Source organism: Furipterus horrens, unplaced genomic scaffold, assembly GCF_987537825.1.
Source record: "Furipterus horrens unplaced genomic scaffold, mFurHor1.1.pri manual_scaffold_3, whole genome shotgun sequence".
Classification (NCBI taxonomy): Eukaryota; Metazoa; Chordata; class Mammalia; order Chiroptera; family Furipteridae; genus Furipterus; species Furipterus horrens.
In genome coordinates, this window is record NW_028327173.1 from 149,274,402 (window position 1) to 149,296,684 (window position 22,283).

The following is a 22,283-nucleotide window of genomic DNA, read 5'->3' on the forward strand; positions in this document are numbered from 1 at the left end:
CTGATGGATTAGGTGAAAACTATGAAAGTAAACAAAAAGAATAAAGCATAATTTACATTTCTGTACTGAGCCACTGGGTAAATGATGCCATTTACTGAGATGAAAAGCAATGAGTCTGAGGATTAAGATACTGAAAATTTTATGGAGTTTGGGGAGGAATAAGGAATACAGATACAAGCTGATGGTCATCAGCATATAGATATTAATAGGTAGTATTTAAAGCCACAGGACTGAATGATATAACCTGAGGGAAGTAGGTAGCAAAGAGGCCCAGGGGCCAAGGCCCAGGGCACTCCAACATTTAAAGGAAAAGAAGAAAAGAACTCAGCAATAGAAACCAGGGAGTGACCAGTAAGGTAGGAAAACCAAGTGTGTGGTGTTCTAGATACTAAATGAACAATCTCAACAAGAAAAGGGTCAAATGCTGTCAATGGTAAGTTTATTACTATTTCTGATTATTTAATTGATTTCTCTCTCTCTCTCTTTCACCCACACAGTAAGCTCCAACAGGTCAGTATATGTCTGATCTTGCTCATTATTATATCTAACACAATGCCTTATTACATTTGAGCATAATATTGTTATCTATAACATATATGTATATGGTCATTTGGGTGATCAAAATATATTCCTCATATATATCTGATCTTTGTCCACAGTTCCTGGCTTTCAGGTCCCAAAGCCATTGGAATTTCCTGAGAGATAAGAGCAATGAGAAAAACTTTTGTTCTAATATTTGGTCTGGTCCTCAGTTCCTGAAACCAATTCAGAGCCATAAAGGTGAAATCAGTGTCTTATTATGCATAATAAGCCCCCTTCCTACACAACTGGGTCTATATGTTAATGAGCTGACTTTTGGAAAGCACTGAAAGATGAAAGCTGGTCACCAGAAGAACCCACCATGTGATTAGAGGGTTGAAACTTTCAGTCTCACCTCTCTGGCCTCCACAGAAGGGAAGAGAGGGCTAGAGGTTGAATCAATGACTAATGGTCAACGATTTGATCATCATGCCTATGTAATGAAGCCTCTACAAAACCCCAAAATGACAGGGTTCTGAGAGCTTCTAGATTGGTTCAACATGTGGTGGTGCTGACAGAGTGGTGCCTCAGAGAGGGCATGGAGGCTCTGCACCCTTTCCCCATACCTTTCCTTATGCATCTTGTCCATTGGTGTTCCTGAGTAATAAACCAGTAATCTAGTGATATATTTGGTTTCCTTAGTCCTAGAACTGTTATAGCAAATTAATTGAACCCAAGAAGGGGGTTGTGGAAACCTCTGACTTATAAGGCAATCAGAAGGCCGGTGACAACCAGAACTTGCAACTGGCATCTGAAGTGGAAGACAGTCTTATAGGGCTGGGTCATTAACCTGTGGAATCTATCTCTGGGTAGATAGTGTCAGAATTGAATTGAATTGTAAGATACCCAACTGACATCAGAGAATTGCTTGGTGGTGTGGAAAAACAAGCCAAAACAACCCATGTCAGAATCGTGGGCACAGAACCTTTACTTACTTTAAAAACATTTCAAGAATAAATGCTTATTTGTAATAATATTTATTGAAAGATTCATATAACCTTAACTTTAATTTAGTCCCAAAGAAAAAAATAATAAATGTACAAAAAGAAACTAAAAACATAAAAGGAATTGGAAAAGACATAGTTATTAAACCTGATAACTTTTACTTTGGTCATATTTTTGTTGATAATTTACCTATGTTATAGCTTAGATTCCCCAAATTGTCAGAGGTAAGGGCTGTAGAAAACAGAAAGAAGAAGGAAGATAGATTGAGACTCAGCATATAGGAACTGAAGTGGCAGATTTTTGACCTCTCTCCCGACCCTGGAAATCAAGGTTCTCATAGGTTCTCACAGAGCGAGACGTATGCTTCCTGAAAGGTGGGAGTTCCTATCCATGAGGCCACAACTGCTCTGCTGTGTGAGTACTTAGACCACTACTGCTAAATGCTCTGCATGAACCTGGCTGCAATAGGGATAATCCTAAACAGTTTTTATGCCAGATGTCCTTTTATCATGGAATTATTTTCTGATACTTATCATAGTATTATATGCCTTAGAAAATATAGCCTATGCCATTGGGCCTTAAATATGAATGTAGTATATGCCAATGGGCCTTAATATCACTAAGACAGTGATACTAAAGACCAGCAGCAGGAGACAGAAGGCTAGAAGGCACAGAACAAAGAAAAAGAAGGAAAGCTAAAAGTACGGAGGCATTAAATGGTCGTATCAAATACAGCTCTGCAGACTTTAAAGAACAAAGAATTTCTGAAAGTCCTAGCTACAGCAATCAGATAAGAAGAAGAAATAAAAGGCATCAAAATTAGAAAGGAGGAAGTAAAACTGTAATTATTCACAGATGACATGACATTGTACATAAAAAAAAAAAAAAAAGACCGTAAGACTCCACCAAAAAGCTACTACATCTAATAAACAAATTTGGCAAAATATTAATAGCAGGATACAAACTTAATATTCAGAAATCGGTGGCATTTATATACACCAATAATAAGCTATCAGAAAGAAAACTAAAAAAAAATCCCCGAAAAACCCCATTTACTATTGCAACAAAAAAAAATACAATAAAATACCTAGAAATAAGTTTAACCGGGGAGGTAGAAGACCTATACTCAGAAAACTATAGGACACTGAAGAAAGAAATTGTGGAAGATACAAGTTAAGGGGAATCGTATACCATATTCATGGACTAGAAGAATTAACATCATTAAAATGTCCATACTACCCAAAGCAATCCATAGATTCAATGTAATTCCTATTAAAATACTAATGGCATATTTCATAGATCTAGAACAAATATTCCAAAAATTTATACAAGAGACCAAAAAAGACCCCAAGCACCCTTAGCAATCTAGAGAAAGAACAAAGTAGGAGGAATCATAATACCTGGTATCAAACTATATTACTAGGCCATTGTAATCAAAACAGCCTGGTACTAGCATAAGAACAGGCATATAGATCAATGGAACAGAACAGAGAGGCCAGAAATCAACCCATGGTCAATTAATATTTGACAAAGGAGGCAAGAGCTTACAATGGAGTAAAGACAGTCTCTTAATAAATGGTGCCACAGTCAGTGATTTAAAAATAAGGCAGCAGCCATTTGCAACGAGAGAACCACTCAGCTTTGAAAGGCAGAGGAGAACCATGCAGTCTGAAAGAAGGAAAGGGAGGCCATGCAGCCTAGGCTAGTAAGAAAACTGGCCTGCTGCTGCTGCTTTAATTGTGCTGAATTCAGTGGACTCCAAAGCCTGGACTTTGGGAACTCAGGACAGGCAGAAAGAACTGTGTTAAAACTTGGACTTCACCATGATCCAGTGCGACACGGCACATACAGATGTCCCATAGACATGAAAAGATGCACAACGTTACCAGCAATCAGAGAGATACAAATTGAAACCACAATGAGATATCACCTCACACCTGTCAGAAAGGCCTCATTAATATATCAATAAACAACAAGTGCTTGCTAGAACATGGAAAAAAGGGAACCCTAGTGCACACTGTTGGTGGGAATGTAGGCTGGTGCAGCCACGGTGGAAAACAGTATGGAGTTTCCTCAAAAAATTAAAAATGGAACTGCCTTTTGACCCAGAGATTCTACTGCTGGGATTATAGTATCCCGAAACACCAATTTGAAAGAATGTACGTACTCCTATGTTCATAGCAACATTATTTACAATAGCCAAAATGTGGAAATAGTGTAAGTGCCCATCAGTAGATGAGTAGATAAAAAAGCTGTGGTATGGGTGGGGGAGAGAAATGGGGGAAAAATGGGACAACTGTAATTGAAAAACCAAAAACAAACAAATAAATAAATAAATAAACTTTACAGAAAATTTAAAAAAAAAAGCTGTGGTGCATTTACAAATGGAATACTACACAGCCATAAAAAAGAAGGAAATCTTACCTTTTGCAACAGCATGGATGGACCTGGAGATTATTATGCTAGGTGAAATACACCAAAGAAAGACAAACACCATATGATCTCACTTATATGTATAATCTAATGAACAAAATAAACTGGATGGAAAAAGGCAAAGGGATTAGCCCAAGAACATATATGCATAATCCACAGACAATAGTGTGGTGGCCAGGAGGAAGGGAAGGTGGGGGCTGGGCAGAGATGGGCAAAGGTTGGAGGGGAGAGGGAATGAGGACATCTGTAATTGTGTCAACAATAGAAGTTTTTTTTAAAAAAAGGATTTCTAATGTAGGAAAATAATTTTCTCATTCAGGACCAAGGTGGCTCTAAATTCTAATCTTTGACATGTGAAAAGAGAACAAGTCAAGGACTCTTTCAGAGGAGGAGGGATGTATTAATCTTATCACCTCTGGCTAACATAAATAATAAAAAAAAAAAAAAAAAAACCCTCCCATGTATAACTCATTCAAAGAGATCAGAGAACAATTAAATTAGTCACCTTATAAATTACATATATATATATATGTATGTATGTATATGTATGTATATATGTGTGTGTGTGTGTCCTCATCTTTTTTTTTTACCCCAATATAATTGAAAAACAAAGCACTTTCTAATCAGAACAAGCTTACTGTGGCAGTAATTCTCAAACTGAAAAGATGGCAGAGCAAAATCTGAAAAAACTTTCCAGATGATTGACACTTTGCCTCTAAGAAGGCATGTCCCACATCTCTCCACTCAGGATCACTGGAAATCTAGTATACATTTGACTCATTTACTTCTTTTATTTAATAATATACTTTTAGAAATACAAACTCATTTAAAGAATTCAAGTTTCTCAAATTAGGGTAATAGCTACTCCCAGGGGATGCAACCACATGCCAGAGAGGGTTTAAATTCACCTGATAAATATGGCACAGATTTCTCAAGAAAATTACTCAGAGGTTAAGACATTTAACATATTTTATAAGACAATAAACACAAGGTTAGAAAGCAAAATTCATATGAACGTTCAAGATAAATCAGGAGAATGCAAAGAAATTTTGAATTTATGGCTGATACTTGAAGACTGTTCCCAGACCTCTTGAGAAACATGCTCATATCTTGCTGACATAGGAGAGATAGGTGAAATAGTGTGAGAAACTCTGGAAGCATAACATCATGAAGAAGGTGAATCTTCCTTGAATGAAAATATAAAAAGGAGTAGGTTGGGGAAGAAGACTTCGGGGGGAAAGGGAAAAAAGAGGAGGAAAGACCTGAGGAAGGCCTGGACAGGCAACAATGCATATTACTTTTTATTTAGCTACTGTTGTAGATTATCTGTGTCAATTTCCCTGCTACTTGTATTTATGAGTAAGAGGTAGTCTGTTTTCTTAATCCCAATCCTAATGGGATATACAATAAGATTTTTTCTAAAGCAAATTATTCAAGACACAAATATAAAAAGAACATAAAAATCAGGTACTATATGTCTGAGTGATAAAATTTTAATAATTTGGATTTTTTACTTTTCTGTAATGTCCAAATTTTTATAAGACTGTATTACTTTTAATAATGAGAAAAAACTATCAAAAATACAATTAAATAAATTAATTTTATACATAAGCATGTGTACTCCACAGAAATGCCTGGTGCTAGCTCTCATCACCTGAAATATCCTTATTCTTTATAGCAACCAGTCATCTGACACAGACATAGTGCCTTAAGGAAAACACCTTCCCTTCTCTAATCTTTAGCACAAAAGCAATCAATAGCTTTATGATATTTACTTCCCCATGAAATCCCAGTTTATCCTTTCAAAGAGAATGCAGACTAAGTCCAGTCTTTGCAAAAACAAGAATTATTTGTAATGTGATACTGAGGACTCACTAAGAATCCTGATACCTGAATTCTCAGTTAATAAATGGTAAATTAATGGATCAATAAAGCACTTACTGGCAGACTGCAATGGCAATGCTGGCTTGGCTGATTCAAAGACAGATTATTTACTGCAAGATAAACTACTCACTTCAGTGATAAGTAGATGCATTAGAGGGAAAGAAATGCACATGTTCTAGATTTCTCTCCTCCACCAGGGCTTTTTAGCAGCAGTGGTAGAGGAGAAAAAAAATTGCATTGCACCCGCCATCTGGAGAACAGAACCAGAAAATGAGATCAAATAAAGAGAATGAGCGAAGAAGCCCAGAGTTTTAGCTGCTTTCACCACTTATATAAAGGTACAGTGGAGAACTGAGACCTGAGGCAATGGGAGGTAGCTGTCAACAGTGCTGTCTGATACCAATGCCTTCTCTTTAATGTGCTGCCAGTACACAAGGTAAACTGGCATTGTGCTAAGCTTCTCAATGCCTCCTAATCAGGTCCATTGAAAGGGTAAGCAATGTGTCCTTTTTGCCTTAACAGGACAAAGCAGCATAAAGAAAACAGAAGTTCTTTAACACAGAAGTAACATGGAGTAGAACACAAGAATGAAGAAAAGTGAGATAATTATAAGCAAATTCAGTGTCACTGAGGTACATGTAATACCACTTATGTTTACATAATGCTTTACAATTTACAAAACATCCCCATAATTATTAACATCTCAACAACATTGTGGGGTAGGTATTTTTACCATTTCACAGACAAGAAAAGTCATGCAAATGGTGTATGGCCAAACAACAAATGAAACAGGACCTTTAAGTGCAGTACAATTTCCAGTATAGAAGACTTATAGCTAGTTGGCAGGCAAGGCAATTAACAGCATACAGTTGAAATTATCCTTGAAAGTCTGCTATAATGCCCATAAAGGACAGAACAGTAGTTGCACTAGGTGCAACCTAGATAGTTTTGCCTCCAGCATTGGAATAGATTTCTGTTTCTTCAAATGAATGTGAATGAAGTAAGCTGCTTGCATTTGGAGGTTATATTATACCTCGCCCCAAATTACTATTCTTTTAAATATTAGAATCACTCTCAATGTAGCCTGATTCTAGATGACTGGGCTGCCATCAAAGAAAGAAAGACTAAGGGAATAGCAGAACCACCATCATCCTCATCCTTAGGGCATGGCCAACTGAGGCAAAGGCAGGCAAAAACATAGATATGCTGAAAATGTTCTATCTCCTACACAGAGATGAACTCAAGTGAGTCAAGTAGACAGGGAGGTTCTGTGACTCCACTTGTTCTATAGTTATATCAAGTACCCATTCATTTATTCAGACACACACTGAATGTATACTGTGCTGGGTGCTAGGAATGTAAAGGTGAACAAATAGTCTTTGTCTTCAGAGAGTATGCATTCAATAGAAGCAACAATCAGATTAAACAGATTGAATTCAATTTGACAAACTTTTATTAAATGCCAATATTACTGTGTTAATTTCTTGAGGAAACTGAAACAAATGTATAAGGCCCTGGCTCAAAGCTTTCAATTTCACAAGATAAGCAGGTTTATGAAATGCAGACATTCCATGCAGGGCATACTGGAAGAAGGGCTGTATTCCCATTTGACTGTATCAAGGGTCCAATACAGCTGAATCACATAAGTACAATGGGAAATGAAAGGAGAAAATTAAAGGGTCGGCAGCCGTCCGTCTCGAGAGACGATGGTGTAGCTTCTCAAGAGTCTATCTGCACCGCCGAGAATGGCTGTGCAGTCCGACTCGGGAGTGACATGGTATCTGTCTCCTCCCGTATTGAATCGACATCTTGTGATGACGCTGAAGCTACAGAGCCTGGGCAGGGTGATATGGAGGGTCTGCTGTTGCCCATGCAGCAGACCCCCCCTCTCTTCGCAGCTGAAGGGTCCAAGGGAAAGACGGAGTCAATACAGCTTGGGTTCAGGTGCGCCGCAGGAGTTGCCGGTGTTGACTACAACGTCAAACCGCCTTAGGGACTCCGGCTCCGGATTTTCTGTCGGGGTTTACTCCCTTAGCCTTTCCCCTGAAGAGGTATGCCGCAAGGCAGCGGAGGTTTTTTGGAATCAAGAGTTTTCCTTCTCTGAAATTAAAGGGTAGCAGAGCAATAATTCAACCACCTCTCTATTTCTACTGATTATATCCAAGATCATCACTGTTTCTGCCCACAAGGGAAGACTCTATCTCTCAGCCTCCCCTGCAATCAGAATTGAGCCAATGTCAATGGGTTCTGGTCACAGGGGTATATGCCTGATCAGAAAATCTCTAATCAATCATTGATATCCACTCTTCCCCTGCCTGATGACTGTAAAGGATATATATTTTAGACAGCAGTGTCAAAATATGGATGGAGCCTGAGTGTTCAAGTTACCACATGAGAGTTGCCTCAGAGAGAACTGCCCAGTAACTACACTGCTTTGTGACCAAAAAATAAATCTCTGTAATGTTGACATTAATTTTCAATTATATTTCTTTTTTTCCGAGGCACAGCTCAGCCTTCTTCAGTATCTCCCTAAATAGTCTTTAATTCTCCTTTGCCTCATTTGAATGCAGACGACCATAAAAATAATCTCTTAAAATACAAATTAGATCACAATGCTCCTGCTTGTTAGACTTCCAAGGCTTCCTGCTACACAGAATAAAGCCCAAATTCTTTACCTAGGACTACAAGGCCCTACATCATCTAGTCTCTGACTTTCTTTCCAATTTCACCTCAAAGCACTCTCTCCCCTCAGTTACTATGTCCCAGTCACTCATCTTCTTTTCATTCCTTTCTTGAATCAGAGCCTCTACACATTATTCTTCTTTTGCTTAACATTTTTCCTTTTATTTTTGCTCTTCATGTGGCCAATACAGTCTCAATTTTTAGGGCTTGGCTTAAATGGCACCTTTAGAAAAAGACCTTCCCTGACCTTCTATTTTATGGGAGGTTCCTCCTTTTTAGTCTCTAGCTCAAACTCTTAATTTGTTTGCTTCACAAGAAGCCCATATATAAAAAAGCTTTAAGTCCCCCAAAGCAAGAGAGGTTAGCTTTGGATTTCCTCTCTATCATATTTTCTGGTTTTAGCAATTTTGTGGTAATGTATGAACTGGTAGATATACACATTTTAGTTTCAGGTTCACCAATGGTATGTATATTTATGGGTTTCATTAGCCTTCTTAACTTGCTAAACAATGCTTAACATAATCTGAACACTCCAATAAAGATACTTTTTGTGTTCTTATGTCAGAATCATTTGATGCTATTAAATGACAGCAATAATTTCAGATAATTCTTCATATAATTTTTTAGTTCTCTCATGGTATTTTTAACCAGTCATGTTAGGATTTACTTCACAGTACCTTGTGTATTTGTGGCCACCTCTCCAAGAAAAACAGATGGCACACTGGAAAGAGCCTGGGCCTTTTTGAATGAGTCAGAAATGGCTCATTCTAGAACCACTAGTTTTCCCAGGCTACTAAGTCTCCATAACATGAGGTTATTGTGACATTGCTGCGTGTGGCAATAATCTGTAAAGGTATCAAGGGCTCTTCTTTATGCAATCTGATGCTGTTATATTAGTTTTCCATTAACAGTGACACCTACAGGTGGAGTCCTGTGGTGGAAGTTAAGGTTGATAAAGATTTTCCTAGGCAATCCTCAGAGATGTTTTCTTTCTTAAAACACCTTAAAAGAATTTATTTAAATTATATGGTAGCCACACTTTCAAAATCACTATATACATTTATGAAATTGTTAGCCTACCCCTTTTTTACTTTTAATTTGAAATACAGTAAACCCTTCAACAACTCAGGGTTAGGGGTACTGACCACTCACATAGTCGAAAACACATGTATAACTCAAGTTGGCCCTCTGTGTATGCGGATTCCTAACCACTTATAAGTGGACCTACAGAGGTCAAACCCATGTTGTTCAAGGGTTAACTGTAATTAAAGATTCATAGTAAAGTGTAAAGTACTTTATACAAAAGTGCCCTTCACCCAGTTTGCCCCAATGGTAACTTAAATAAGAACAGTATCAAAACCAGGAAAATAACATTGGTACAATCCATAGAGCTTATTAAATTTTATCAGTTTTATATGTACTCCTGTGTGTGTGTGTGTGTGTGTGTGTTTGTAGAGATTTATGCAATTCTATCACCTAAGGAGATTCATGGCCCAGCACTTTTTTGTTCTATGGTTGTTATGCTCTCTCAGAATCTAATAATAAAAACAATATTATAATAAGGTATGCTTTAATTTTGAATATAATTCTAATATTGTCACCGTTAGTTTAACAGACAGAAAATAATATTTATAGTACATGGCATATAACAGTACAGAGTGGGGCAAAAGTAGGTGTACAGTTGTATGTAACAGAGTGTATTCTTGTATTATTATCCATTAATTATTGTATTATTTTCCATACAGACAACTGTACACCTACTTTTGACACATCCTATATTTATTTATAAACTTGTTGGATGTAACTTCCCAAAAGGCCATAACATTTTCCAAAAGCAAATGTGAGCCTTTATTCTAATTGGGACATGCATAAAAGATTCCTGGTAGAGAACAAAACAGCTCTTCTCTCTAGGTCTACACCTGCTGTCAGAGGGAGCAGCAGCAGGCTACTGGATGAGGAATTAGCCGTGTACAACTTAAGATAATTTTCTCTAGCAAGAAACTATGATTTTTTAAAAATTTACAAAATATAGACACTCATAGTGAAAGTGGCTTTGTAGAACAGCATCATTTAACACTTTGATTATAAAATATATTCACTTTGGTCTTGGCTCAGAATATGCAAAGTTGGAGAACTATTACTTGCCCTTTGATGTAGCTAAGGAAGCACTCACACTTAATACTGTATATTTTTGCTTGTTGCTGGAGGATGTTTGGTATTGTTGTTTTTAACTATAATGGTTGTCCAATGAAGAATTTAAAATTTTGAAAAAACAGTAATTACATAAACTCAAATTCAGAAATTCCATTCACAAGAGCATTCAGATCCATAGTAGAGTAGGGTAATTTTACTCAAAATGAAGACCACAGCAGGCCTCTGTGAGGAAAGCATGAGACAGAAGCTACAAAGCTCAGCCCTTTTTGGAACCTGATGCCAAAATAATAGGCATCAGAACACACAGTCACACCATCTTTTTTCCAATTATCCTTCTCCCATCCACCTGGCCCTGCTCTCACTCACTGCTTATGAAAGATCAAAGAGCAAGAAAGAACCAGATTATTTATAGAATTTGTGAAACAAAGAAAATGGTATGCCTGCTCTCTCTCCTCCAAAAACAGGAAAATCACTATACGGTCAAACCCTGTACTTGTTGCATTTTGACGAGAAAAAAAATGTTTCAGTACTCGGTGCTTGCTCAGGACTCAGCATACGTGCTAGAACTTGTATGAGTCACAGCGCCACCCTGCAAGAGAAAATGCTTCATCACTCATCGCTTGCTTGGTACTCATTGGTTTCGGCACTCGTCACAAGTTCCAGAATGAATTAACGATGAGCACTGAGGCACCGCTGTACTTTGTTTTGTTATTATGTGACAGAAACACAGACAAGCAAGCCTCTGAGAGAATATAAAACTAAAAAAATTGAGAACAATAATGTGTTAATTTAAACTTAATTATAGGTTGAAGTTTCAAGCCTAGCTAATGAAAATGATAGTATTCTTAATATTGTAGACATAACTACGTGGAGAATGTGATCAAAAAGTTTTTGCTATGCTAAACTTTTATACTGCTAGACAAATTTTGTCAATAAAAAAATTATCAGCACCCAAGATGGGAAACTTGGAACATTTTTCAGTTCTTCCAGAATCTAGTCTTATAGGTATAATTTCATTATTTTATTGCAAGTAATGTGAACTCTCTGCATGTCAGAAAATACATATAAAATGTAAATATAAGAACATATTCCAAAGAAACTCATATACAATGTATTTTCTCCATTTGTTAGACTGTATATAGTTTATAACTCAAATAGCTGTATAGGAAAGAAGACGACAAGCTCACCCACTGAGATCTCTAAGGACCCAAGGTTGTATGTTGCCTCTCTGCTTTATATCTTGTTTATATCTTAAACAAAAGCTGCAATTTCACACAGAAATAGTTATTATCTGCAAATAAGGACACTGTGCCAGGAGTAGTCTTAGTGTTCTGACTAGGCAACAACGACAACACTTTAGAATATAAAACTTCCATTAACAGTCAGTAAAGTCTATGTGTTGTCCTTTGTAGATAAAAATGATACACTATGTATTATTATTATTATTATTATTATTATTATTATTAATCTATGTGTGGCTTCATTTATGTTTTCAGTGGTAGTGGCTATTTTGCATTAAGCTCTGATCCCTGACACCAATACAACAGAGTCTTCTGAAATATAGCTGGTTGGGTTAGGGACGCAATTTGTGGTAGACCTAGACAACCCTTATAGGTCCTCATTAACTGATGCTCTAGGAAATGATTCACTGACGACAGACAAAACGGAGCCAACAATCTTCACTGACTGTTGTCCTGTAGTATATTAAAAATACAATATGCAGCCCTAAGCTCTCTGCAGATACATTACCTAGTTGAACACTTCCTTCTGGTCAACATTAGCTATAGGATTCACATAATTTGAACTATTAGCAGTTCTATACCAGCAGGCACAGTAAAATGAATCACAGCAGGAACAGTAAACTCTGTTATGTGATGAACAAACCTAAAACTCTAATGAAGGAAGGAAACACACATACAGACACAGTCATCATCAGTTAATCTCTCCACAATCCTTAGAATGTATTAAAACAGTAGTATTCTAGGGACCTCCCATAGTCATTTACAACACCATTAAAAGCTACAATAAGTGATGACAGAGAGAATAATTAGCCCACAGAACTCACAAAGATGATTACCTGATAGTCTGGTTTTGTAAAATAATCCAAAGAGGAGATGTGGTCCAGAAAGATGCTGAATTCTGGAGGGAGATGTTTCAACATAAGCCTGTGGTCATACCTCTCCTTAATAGAGCCTACTTGCTCCTGGGCAGAAAAGAGAAATGGAACCAAAGTAAATTTCTCTTGGCAGCTGTGCATTAAGAGCCTCTTAGTAATGGTCTCAAGGGTATGTCCTGGGGAATGAGATAGTGGATAATAAAGTATAAAGCAAAAACTGAGTTCATAGCAATAGCTTAATGCACACCGCTTTAAGTGGTGGTGGGGGGGGACGACGATGACTGTAATGCAGAGTCAAAGAGTAACACAGAGTTCTGCATCAGTGAATTGACAGATCCCCCAAGAAAAAGTTGATCTTAAATCTGATCTATGTTTCATTATCAATCAGGTGTTTACAGTTTTCAAATCAAGCAATATAATGTGACAAATAAAATTTAAGAGTTTCATTGATTTATAAAAAAAAAAAGAAAAAGGACTAGTGAAAATAAAAACTAAGAGGGAGGACTAGAAATCAAATCAGAAGTAATAATTGTACTAAAATTAGTATCTATCCTCTGTGTATATAGAAAAATAAAACTAATTAGATCTCTAGTAGCTTATATAGAGAAAATATATATACACTGAGTGTTATAGTTAAAATGCTTATAAATTTTAATTCTTATACATAAATATATTCTCAACAAAAATGCCTAACAAGGAGAAATTTTTATTCCTTACCCTACCCAAAATTGACTTTCCCATTTCCAAAATTACCTTGTCCTTTATTTTTCTCCACGGCAGCTGACCAACCACAAACTCCACTAACATGTAGAATAAGGACCAAAGGTCATCATGTCTTCCCATTTCCTTCATAAGCAAAACAAAATTCAATCACATTATATTACCACGGGTTTATTACATTGTCTAAGGCCTAACCACTGTGTTTTATCCTATAATAAAACCTATAAATTTAAATATATTTCCCACAAATTATCTGATATATCAATTTATATATATCTCTACATAGCTATATAGCAATATACATGGTAGAACAGATACTGAAGAACTTTCTGATACAAAGAATACCCCCAAGCCCAGAAATGCTGGAAATAATATAATTAACAGCCCATTATTTAATAAATGAATTCACTAAGAAATAAGAGAAGGTAGCTGCCAAAGGCTGAAAGAAGGGGGAAGGGAAATTAGTGTTTGGTGCATACAAAGTTTTAGTGTTACAAAATGAAAAAATTCTAGAAATCTACTGCACAAAAATGTGAATATAATTAACACTACATATTACACATTTAAAAATGGTTAAGATAGTAAGTTTAATATTATGTGTTTTTACCACAATTAAAAAAAAATAAGTAAGGGAAATAGTAAGAACCAAAATTAAAAGAAAGCTAGAAACAAAAGAAGCCAGTTGGTACTGAAGCTTTAGCTTTGGCTGTTTTGGAGCTATCAACCTGGTTTCATCAACCAGAGTTTTATCAATCAGGAAGGAGACAGGTGTAAAAGCAATGAGCTTGCACAAGACAGAAGTTGTAACTGAACCTCCCCCTACCACCACTATATAGCTAGGACTCTCAAAGGGCTATCTGTAGTGCAACATTTCGTATGTACATGATACTGCAGTATTTTTTTCTGTAGAATTTAACCACTATCAAGGAATAAAGTGAGTGGTTAAAAAAGAATATACCCTGAGAATATGTTACTGCAGGCCTGCCCCTCACTCACTCAGATTTGGTGTTTAAATTTATACCATTTTTGTGGTGTGAAAAACCAAATCCAAGAAGTATTTCCTGTGTGATTCTGATGATAGATGAAAATGAAAATCCTCTCAAGATAAAAGCACCTTTAAATTCAGGACTTCTATGAGGCCCAGCAAATATACATTCATTATGTGAAATTATAAAATACATTAGAAAGCAGGTGATCATAAGTTAATGACAAAAAAAAAACGATAATAGAATTAGATATTCAAAAATTTCAGAGATAGAATTAAAGGATACAGAATATGAAATAAGAATGTTTAAAAAGAAAATTAAAGTCATGAGAAAGGAACCATATTTTATCAAAAAAAAAATCAGATTTGGAAAGAGATCCCCAAAATAATCTAGAAGTTAAAAGTACAATTATAAAAATTAAAAACTCAATGGAAAGGTTAAAAAGATGATTAATGAGCAGAAATAAATTAATGAAATGGAAGACAGATCTAAAGAAATTATCTAGAATGCAACACAGAAACATAAAGAGTTAGAAAATCTGAGAGTGAACTTAAAAGGCATGGAGGACAGAACAAGAAAGTCTAACATACATCAATTTGGAGATAGTAAAGAAAGACAGAGAGAAATGGAAAGGCAATTTTTAAAAAAGTAAAGTCTAAGAATTTTCCGGAATCAATAAAAGACATGTGTTCAGATCTAAGAAGTACAACTCCCAAACAGAATATAAACACATCCACACCTAGGCACATTTGAATGTATCTGCAGGATACAAAAGATAAAAAGAAAATATCAAAAGTAGGCAAAGAAAAGTAAAAAATTAAATACAAGATAACAGCAATTAAATGGACATTGATCTTCTCAATAGCAACCATAAAACCAGAAGAAAGTAAAGTAATTTCCTCAAAGTATTGAGATAAAACAAGGATTAAAAAGAATTAAAATGTAGGACAACAATAAGATGAAATGAACAGAGTTCAAGTGTTCTAAAAAATCCTTGTTTTGTTTGGGAATTATTCATGTTAAAAGTTTAAGGCACTAAAAGCCCAGAAATGGAGTGTATTATACTTAGAAATGACCAAATCAGGATTGCAGAGTATGAAAGAAAGAAGTATATCAGAATTATCTGGGAAATCTTTTTAAATTAGACAAGAGCCTGTGAAGGTTTCACTAGTTGCACTCCCATATAACCACATAAACTGACAATCATTGCTGTGAAGCGGTGTTACTATGTAAAGCATTCTACTCCTCGGGTGTGTTGGGAGCCAAAAAGAAGGGTATGGACCCCTGCTACACACTATCAAATTCCTCTTGGTACTAAGGTCAGATGAATAACAAATAGGCAGGTTAACAGAGTAACTTCCATAGAGCTCTATGCTGGAAAGGCTTTTAGAAGAAATCTCTACTCTTGAAATTAAAACAATATAAATAATAATATAAATATTTTGAAAATATTTATAGAGCTATTATGATTTCTGAATATGTTTATGCTTATCTCAAAAAGCGTGTCCTATTTCAAAGATCCAAAGTTCACATAATCCTTTAATAGCATTAATTATAAAGCCTAATACTTATAAAATTTTGTAAGACTATCTGGAAGATAAGATCACTTTGTTTTCAGGGCTAGATGCCATAAAATAAAAGCTACACAGAATCAAACCAAATGAGTTAAAATGCTTGGCAGAGTGTTACCCACTGATAAAAATAGTTTTCCTATTTTTAATTTATAATCACATCATAAGAAACCAAATTAACTGGAGCACAGCATATAAAACCTTAGCATACTCTTCCCATTAGATTTCACATTGGTCAAATTTTCATTAAAGCAATTTTGGCTTCACAAAACAAAAATAAGGTAACAAAAAAGATCAAAAAAATTCATCTTTATTTTGTCAAGAAATCACTTGTTAAATTTCTCAGTTCCATCCAAACAAGTTCAAGGATTGAGAATCCATAAAATACTCATCTTTTCTACTCATAATTAAGGTTTAGGCTGAGGGAAAAAAATCAGAGCAGAACAAATGGACCAAAGTAAAAAAAGGGGCAGGGGGGATTTTTAACATTTTAAAGCTGTTTCCACTTGAGATCTTCATGAAAACAAAAGATTTGATGGAGAACTATCACAGATTAGATGAATATTATACATAAATTGATAACTCCTACATTTCATTAAGTATTGACAGTATGAAATTCCCAAATAACTTCTAGAAATAGAATACAGAGGTATTATTTCTTCAAAATTCTATTATTAAATTCATTAGTACTTACACATATCAGGGACAAAGGATTCATATATATATATATATATTTTTTTTTTTCTTTTCAGTATTCTCTTTTCTGGCAAACCCAATTTTATTTTCTATGCAGTTGCATACATCTGTTACCCACTATACACCTTACCATGTAGTATTACTAATGCCTTTCCCTCTGGTCCAAGGTACTTTCCACACTTTTGTACCCGAAATGTAAAAAAGTCAATCTAATTCAAGCCATCCGCATGCTCATATAGATATGAATCTAGTTCAGATACCTACTCTGTTCCGATGAGCATTGACTGATGCATAACGAACTGTCCCTCTAAAGCCTGCCACTGCTCGAGGCTACAACAAAAAAGAAAAAAGAAAAATAAATAAGTAAATGAGCTTCAAATAGCAAAAGATCAATACATTTGAACCCACAAAGTAGATGTGAGAAACGTGCATTATTGTCACAATAAAAGATGACTTAAATTCTAACTTTTTATTGTGAAATTATAGAAAATCAGAAGTCATGGATACATGGAACAGACTGATAGATCTCAGAGGGGAGAGGGGTGGGGGGTGACTGGAAGAGATTAGGCAAAGAACATATATGCATGGCCCATGGACACAGCTCAGGTCTGGTTACAAATGAGTAGATTAAGCCCATGAGGAATCTCTACATAATCTAAGATGCCAGCTCTTTGTGTCTTGGTTATTTTATTGAAACTCAACTCAAAGATGTGGCAACTAGTATCCCTCCCTATTTATGCAATTCATATATTCATAAATTCAAGTTAATGAGTACTTATTACGTACTAGGTACTGCGAATAAACCCTAACATGAACAATTCATAATCCCAGTTCTCAGATCAATTTAGGATAAAGTCCAAACCTTTTCTTTTTTGACATACAAGACATTCTATGACTTGGCACTTGTCTCATTCCAAACTGGATTTGTGAAGAGACTAGCAAGTGCAGTTGCTTTGTCACCAATTGTATGTCTCTAATGGCTAGCTCTCCTGCTCAAATGTCAGTTCCTCAGAGAAATATTCCTTACCCATCCTAATCGAAAATACTACCCACCCTTGCAATGCCACTTTATTCTTTCACTCTTCATTTTTTCTCATAACACCTTTCACTATCTAAAATTAATTGTTTATATTTTCACTTGTTTATTGCCTGTCTTCTTCCATAGGAATATAAACTCTGTAATGACAGTGTCTTTGTCTTACTCATTTTACAGACATAGAAGCAGGTTCTGAGAGGTAAGTAAAATTGTCTGAGGACACAGAATTAGTAGGTGATAAACCCAGGCAACAATCAAGGTCTTTTGACTTGAAATCATACACTGTTTCCATTATACTGCTTCACAAGGACCAAGTCAGTAACCTAAAGATTCACAGATGGCGGGGGACTTCCAGCCAAGATGGAGGCGTAGGTAGACATGCTGTGTCTCCCTCCATAACTAAGAAGGAATACAACTATCTCAAAACTGAAGGTAACCAGAAGTCCCAGAAAATCGAGCTGCATGGAAGTTCAACAAACAAAAGATACATAGAAGAAATACTCATCCAGACAGGTAGGAGGGGATGAATGGGGGAAGAGAGGACAAGGTGAGGAGACAGTGGCGGCAAAAGCTGCTGTGGCCAGCTGATGGAAAGTGCAGTCACACATTTTAAAAAGTAGGGAGGGACACCTGGGCGGCGCTCCCAGCACCAGACCAGACCGTGCAGCTCACGGTCCCAGCACCGGGGAAAATAAAACCTCATTGCTTCTGACTATGCAAACCAGTGGGGGCTGGGGTGGTGGAAGAAACTGCCAGTCTCTCAGCAGAGTCCGCTTGTTTAAAGGGCCCCCACAGTCCTAGAATATTCGCAGACTCACCCACTCTGGGAACCACAGCCAGAGCAACAACTAAAGGGGCGCCAGCCCCACACAGGAAGTGGGAGAAGTGCCTGGAAAAGGGGTGAGTGCTGAGCAAGCAGCATCGTTCCCTCTCAGAACCCTCCCCCATATACAGTGCCACAACATGGTGAAACAGTTGGCCCCGTACTGAAGAATACCTAAGGCTCCGCCTCTTACAATGTAACAGGAGTGACAACTCTACCTAAGACACAGAGGCAGACACAGAGGCAAACACAGGAGCCTGTCAAGTTGAGGAGACAGAGAAATGTGGCCCAAAAGAGGGAACGGATCAAGGTTCCAGTGGAAGAACTAAGCGACAAAGAGACAGCTAACCTAAAAGATGAAGAGTTCAAAACACTGATGATAAAGCTGCTCACAGACTTGATAGATATGCTTGAGTATGGCAAACGCAGAAAGGAAGAAGTGAAGGCTATGCTAAGTGAAACAAAGAAAAATCCACAAGAAACCAATGGTGAAGGGAAGGAAACCAGTATTCAAATCAATGATTTCAAACATAGGGAAAAAATAAACAGTCAACTAGAATAGTAAGAAGAAACAAAAATTCCCCCCCCCAAAAAAAAAAGTGAGGAAAGTATAAGGAAATTCTGGGACATCTCCAAAAGGGCCAACATCCAAATCATGGGGGTGCCAGAGAGGAAGAGCATGAAATTGAAAACTTATGTGAAAAAATAATGAAGGAAAACTCCTCAAATTTAGTCAAGGAAATAGACATACAAGTCTGGGAAGCACAGAGGGTCCCAAACAAGCTACACCCAAAGAGGACCACACCAACACACATCATAATTAAAATGCCAAAAATTAAAGGTAAAGAGAGAATCTTAAAAGCAGCAAGAGAAAAGCAGAGTTACCTACAAAGGGGTTCCTATAAAACCATCAGCTGATTTCTCAGAAGAAACTTTACATGCAAGAAGGGACTGGCAAAAAGTATTCAGTGATGAAAAGCAAGGACCTAAAACCAAGATTACTCTATCCAGCAAAGCTGTCATTTAGAGTGGAAGGGCAGAGAAAGTGCTTCACAGACAAGGTAAAGCTAGCTAAAGGGGTTCATTATCGCCAAGCCCTTATATGAAATGTGAAAGGGACTTATTTAATGTTCAAAACTATGAACATTAAAATGACAACAAACTCACAACTATCAACAACAGAACCTAAAAAATAAAAACAAAAACTAAGCAAAAAAGCAGAATAGGAACAGAATCATAGGTATGGGGATCATTTGAAAGCTAAGATGGGAAAGGGGGAGAAATGGGGAAATGGTGCAGGAATTAAGAGGCATAACTGGAAGGTACAAAATAGACAGGGAAGTAAGAATAATATAGGAAAGGGTGAAACCAAAGGACTTACATGCACAACTCATGGACATGAACTAAAGGAGGGGTGGGATTGCTGGAGGGAAAGGAGGTACTGGGCAGAGGGGAGCAAAGGGAAAAGAAATTGGGACAACTGTAACAGCATAACCAATGAACTATACTTTTTAAAAAAAAAAGATATAAACTATTTCTATCACTCTGAGTGCCTTTAAAACCTCTGTAGCCAATCCCTTCCTCTCCACCCCCAGTCTCTAGCAACTTTTGTCCGTTATGTCGTCGTCGTCATCGTCGGCAGCCGTCCGTCGTCCGTCTCGAGAGACGATGGTGTAGCTTCTTAAGAGTCTATCTGCACCGCCGAGAATGGTTGTGCAGTCCGACTCGGGAGTGACACGGTATCTGTCTCCTCCCGTGTTGAATCGACATCTTGCGATGACGCTGGAGTGTCCTCTCCAGTGAAGCTGAAGCTACAGAGCCTGGGCAGGGTGATATGGAGGGTCTGCTGTTGCCCATGCAGCAGACCCCCCCTCTCTTCGCAGCTGAAGGGTCCAAGGGAAAGACGGAGTCAATACAGCTTGGCTTCAGGTGCGCCGCAGGAGTTGCCGGTGTTGACTACAACGTCAAACCGCCTTAGGGACTCCGGCTCCGGATTTTCTGTCGGGGTTTACTCCCTTAGCCTTTCCCCTGAAGAGGTATGCCGCAAGGCAGCGGAGGTTTTTTGGAGTCAGAGTTTTCCTTCTCTGATGTGCCCTGACTGGAAGATCGAACCAGCGACACTTAGCTCGCAGGCCGACGCTCAATCCACTGAGCCAAACCAGCCAGGGTTTGTCCATTATGTACTGCTCTTATAACTGCCTGGGTCTTTTTTTTTTTTTTCAGGTTTAACCATTCTAATCACTGTGTAGTAGTATTTCACTGTGGTTTTAATTTGCATTTTTTTGATAACTAAAGTTGCTCAGCATTTGTTAATATAATTATTTGCCATCTGTAGTATCTCTTCTTTCATGTAATGTCTATTCAAAACTTTTCCTCATTTCTATTTTTTAAAAATTATTGAGTTGTAAGAGTTGTTTAGATATTCTGGATATAAGCCCTTTGTCAGATGTGTGTTTTGCAAACATTTGTTCTCGGTCTGTAACTTGATTGCTCAATTTCTTAAATGTATTTCAAAGAGCACATTGTAAATTTTAATTTTTTTTGTTGTTGTTATTTTATTACAGTTGTCCCAATTTTTCCCCCTTTGCCCTCCTCTACCCGGCCCACCTCCTCTCCAACTGTTAATCCCAACACCATTCTCCATGTCCATGGGTCATTCATACATGTTCTTTGGTGCCTTCTCCTTCTTTCCACCATTATTCCCCTCCCCTCTCCCCCCTGTCAGTTTGTTCAATGTTACCATGCCTCTGGTTCTATTTTGCTTGTTAGTTTACTTTGTTCATTCAGTTCCTCTTAAAGGTGAGATCATATGGTACTTGTCTTTCCTGAACTGGCTTATTTCACTTAGCATAATATTCTCCAGTTCCATCCATGCTGTCACAAAAGGTAGGAGTTCTTTCTTTCTGCTGCATAATATTTCACTGTAAATGTATCACAGTTTTTGATCCACTCATTTACTGACACAACACTTAGGCTGTTTCTAGCACTTGGCTATTGTAAATAACGCTGTTATGAACACTGGGGTACATTGGTTCTCTGGAATTGGTGTTTCAGGATTCTTGGGGTATATTCCCAACAGTGGGATCGCTGGGTCACAACTCAGTTCTATTTTCAACTTTTTGAGGAAATTCCATACTGTTTTCGACAGGGATGCACCAATCTGCATCCCCACCAACAGTGCACAAGGTTCCCTTTTCTCCACACCTCTGCCAACACTTGTTTGTTGATTTATTAATGATGCCCTTTCTGACAGGTGTGAGGTGATATCCCATTGTTGTCTTAATTTGCATCTCTAATGGCTAGTGATGTTGAGCATCTTTTCATATGTCTATGGGCCCTCTGTATGTCTTCCTTGCATAAGTGTCCATTCAAGTCCTCTGCCTATGTTTTAATTGGATTGTTTGTCTTCCTGGTGTTGAGTCATACAAGTTCTTTATATATTTTGGAGATTAAACCCTTATCAGATGTTACCATTGGCAAATGTGTTCTCCCATTCAGTCAGTTCTCTTTTCATTTTAATGATGGTCTCTCTGGCCGTGCAGAAGCTTTTTAATTTGATATAGTCTCATTTGTTTATTTTTTCCTTTATTTCCATTGTTCTAGAAGATGTATCAGCAAAAATATTGCTATGTGGGATATCTGATATTTTACTGCCTAT

At 37.1% G+C, this 22,283-nt stretch overlaps 1 protein-coding gene across 2 annotated transcripts in view; it reads right to left on the reverse strand.

Annotated features, from left to right (window-relative positions):
* The window catches only part of TTBK2 (tau tubulin kinase 2), a 134,251-nt gene that overhangs the window by 32,078 nt on the left and 79,890 nt on the right, over positions 1-22,283 (reverse strand). For both annotated transcript variants that reach the window (XM_090270487.1, XM_090270488.1), the window contains 3 exons: positions 17,031-17,096; positions 13,547-13,639; positions 12,755-12,880 (listed from right to left, as the gene is read on the reverse strand). In XM_090270487.1, coding sequence (XP_090126613.1) covers positions 12,755-12,880; positions 13,547-13,639; positions 17,031-17,096 — 285 coding nt within the window. The remainder of the gene's footprint in view (positions 1-12,754; positions 12,881-13,546; positions 13,640-17,030; positions 17,097-22,283) is intronic.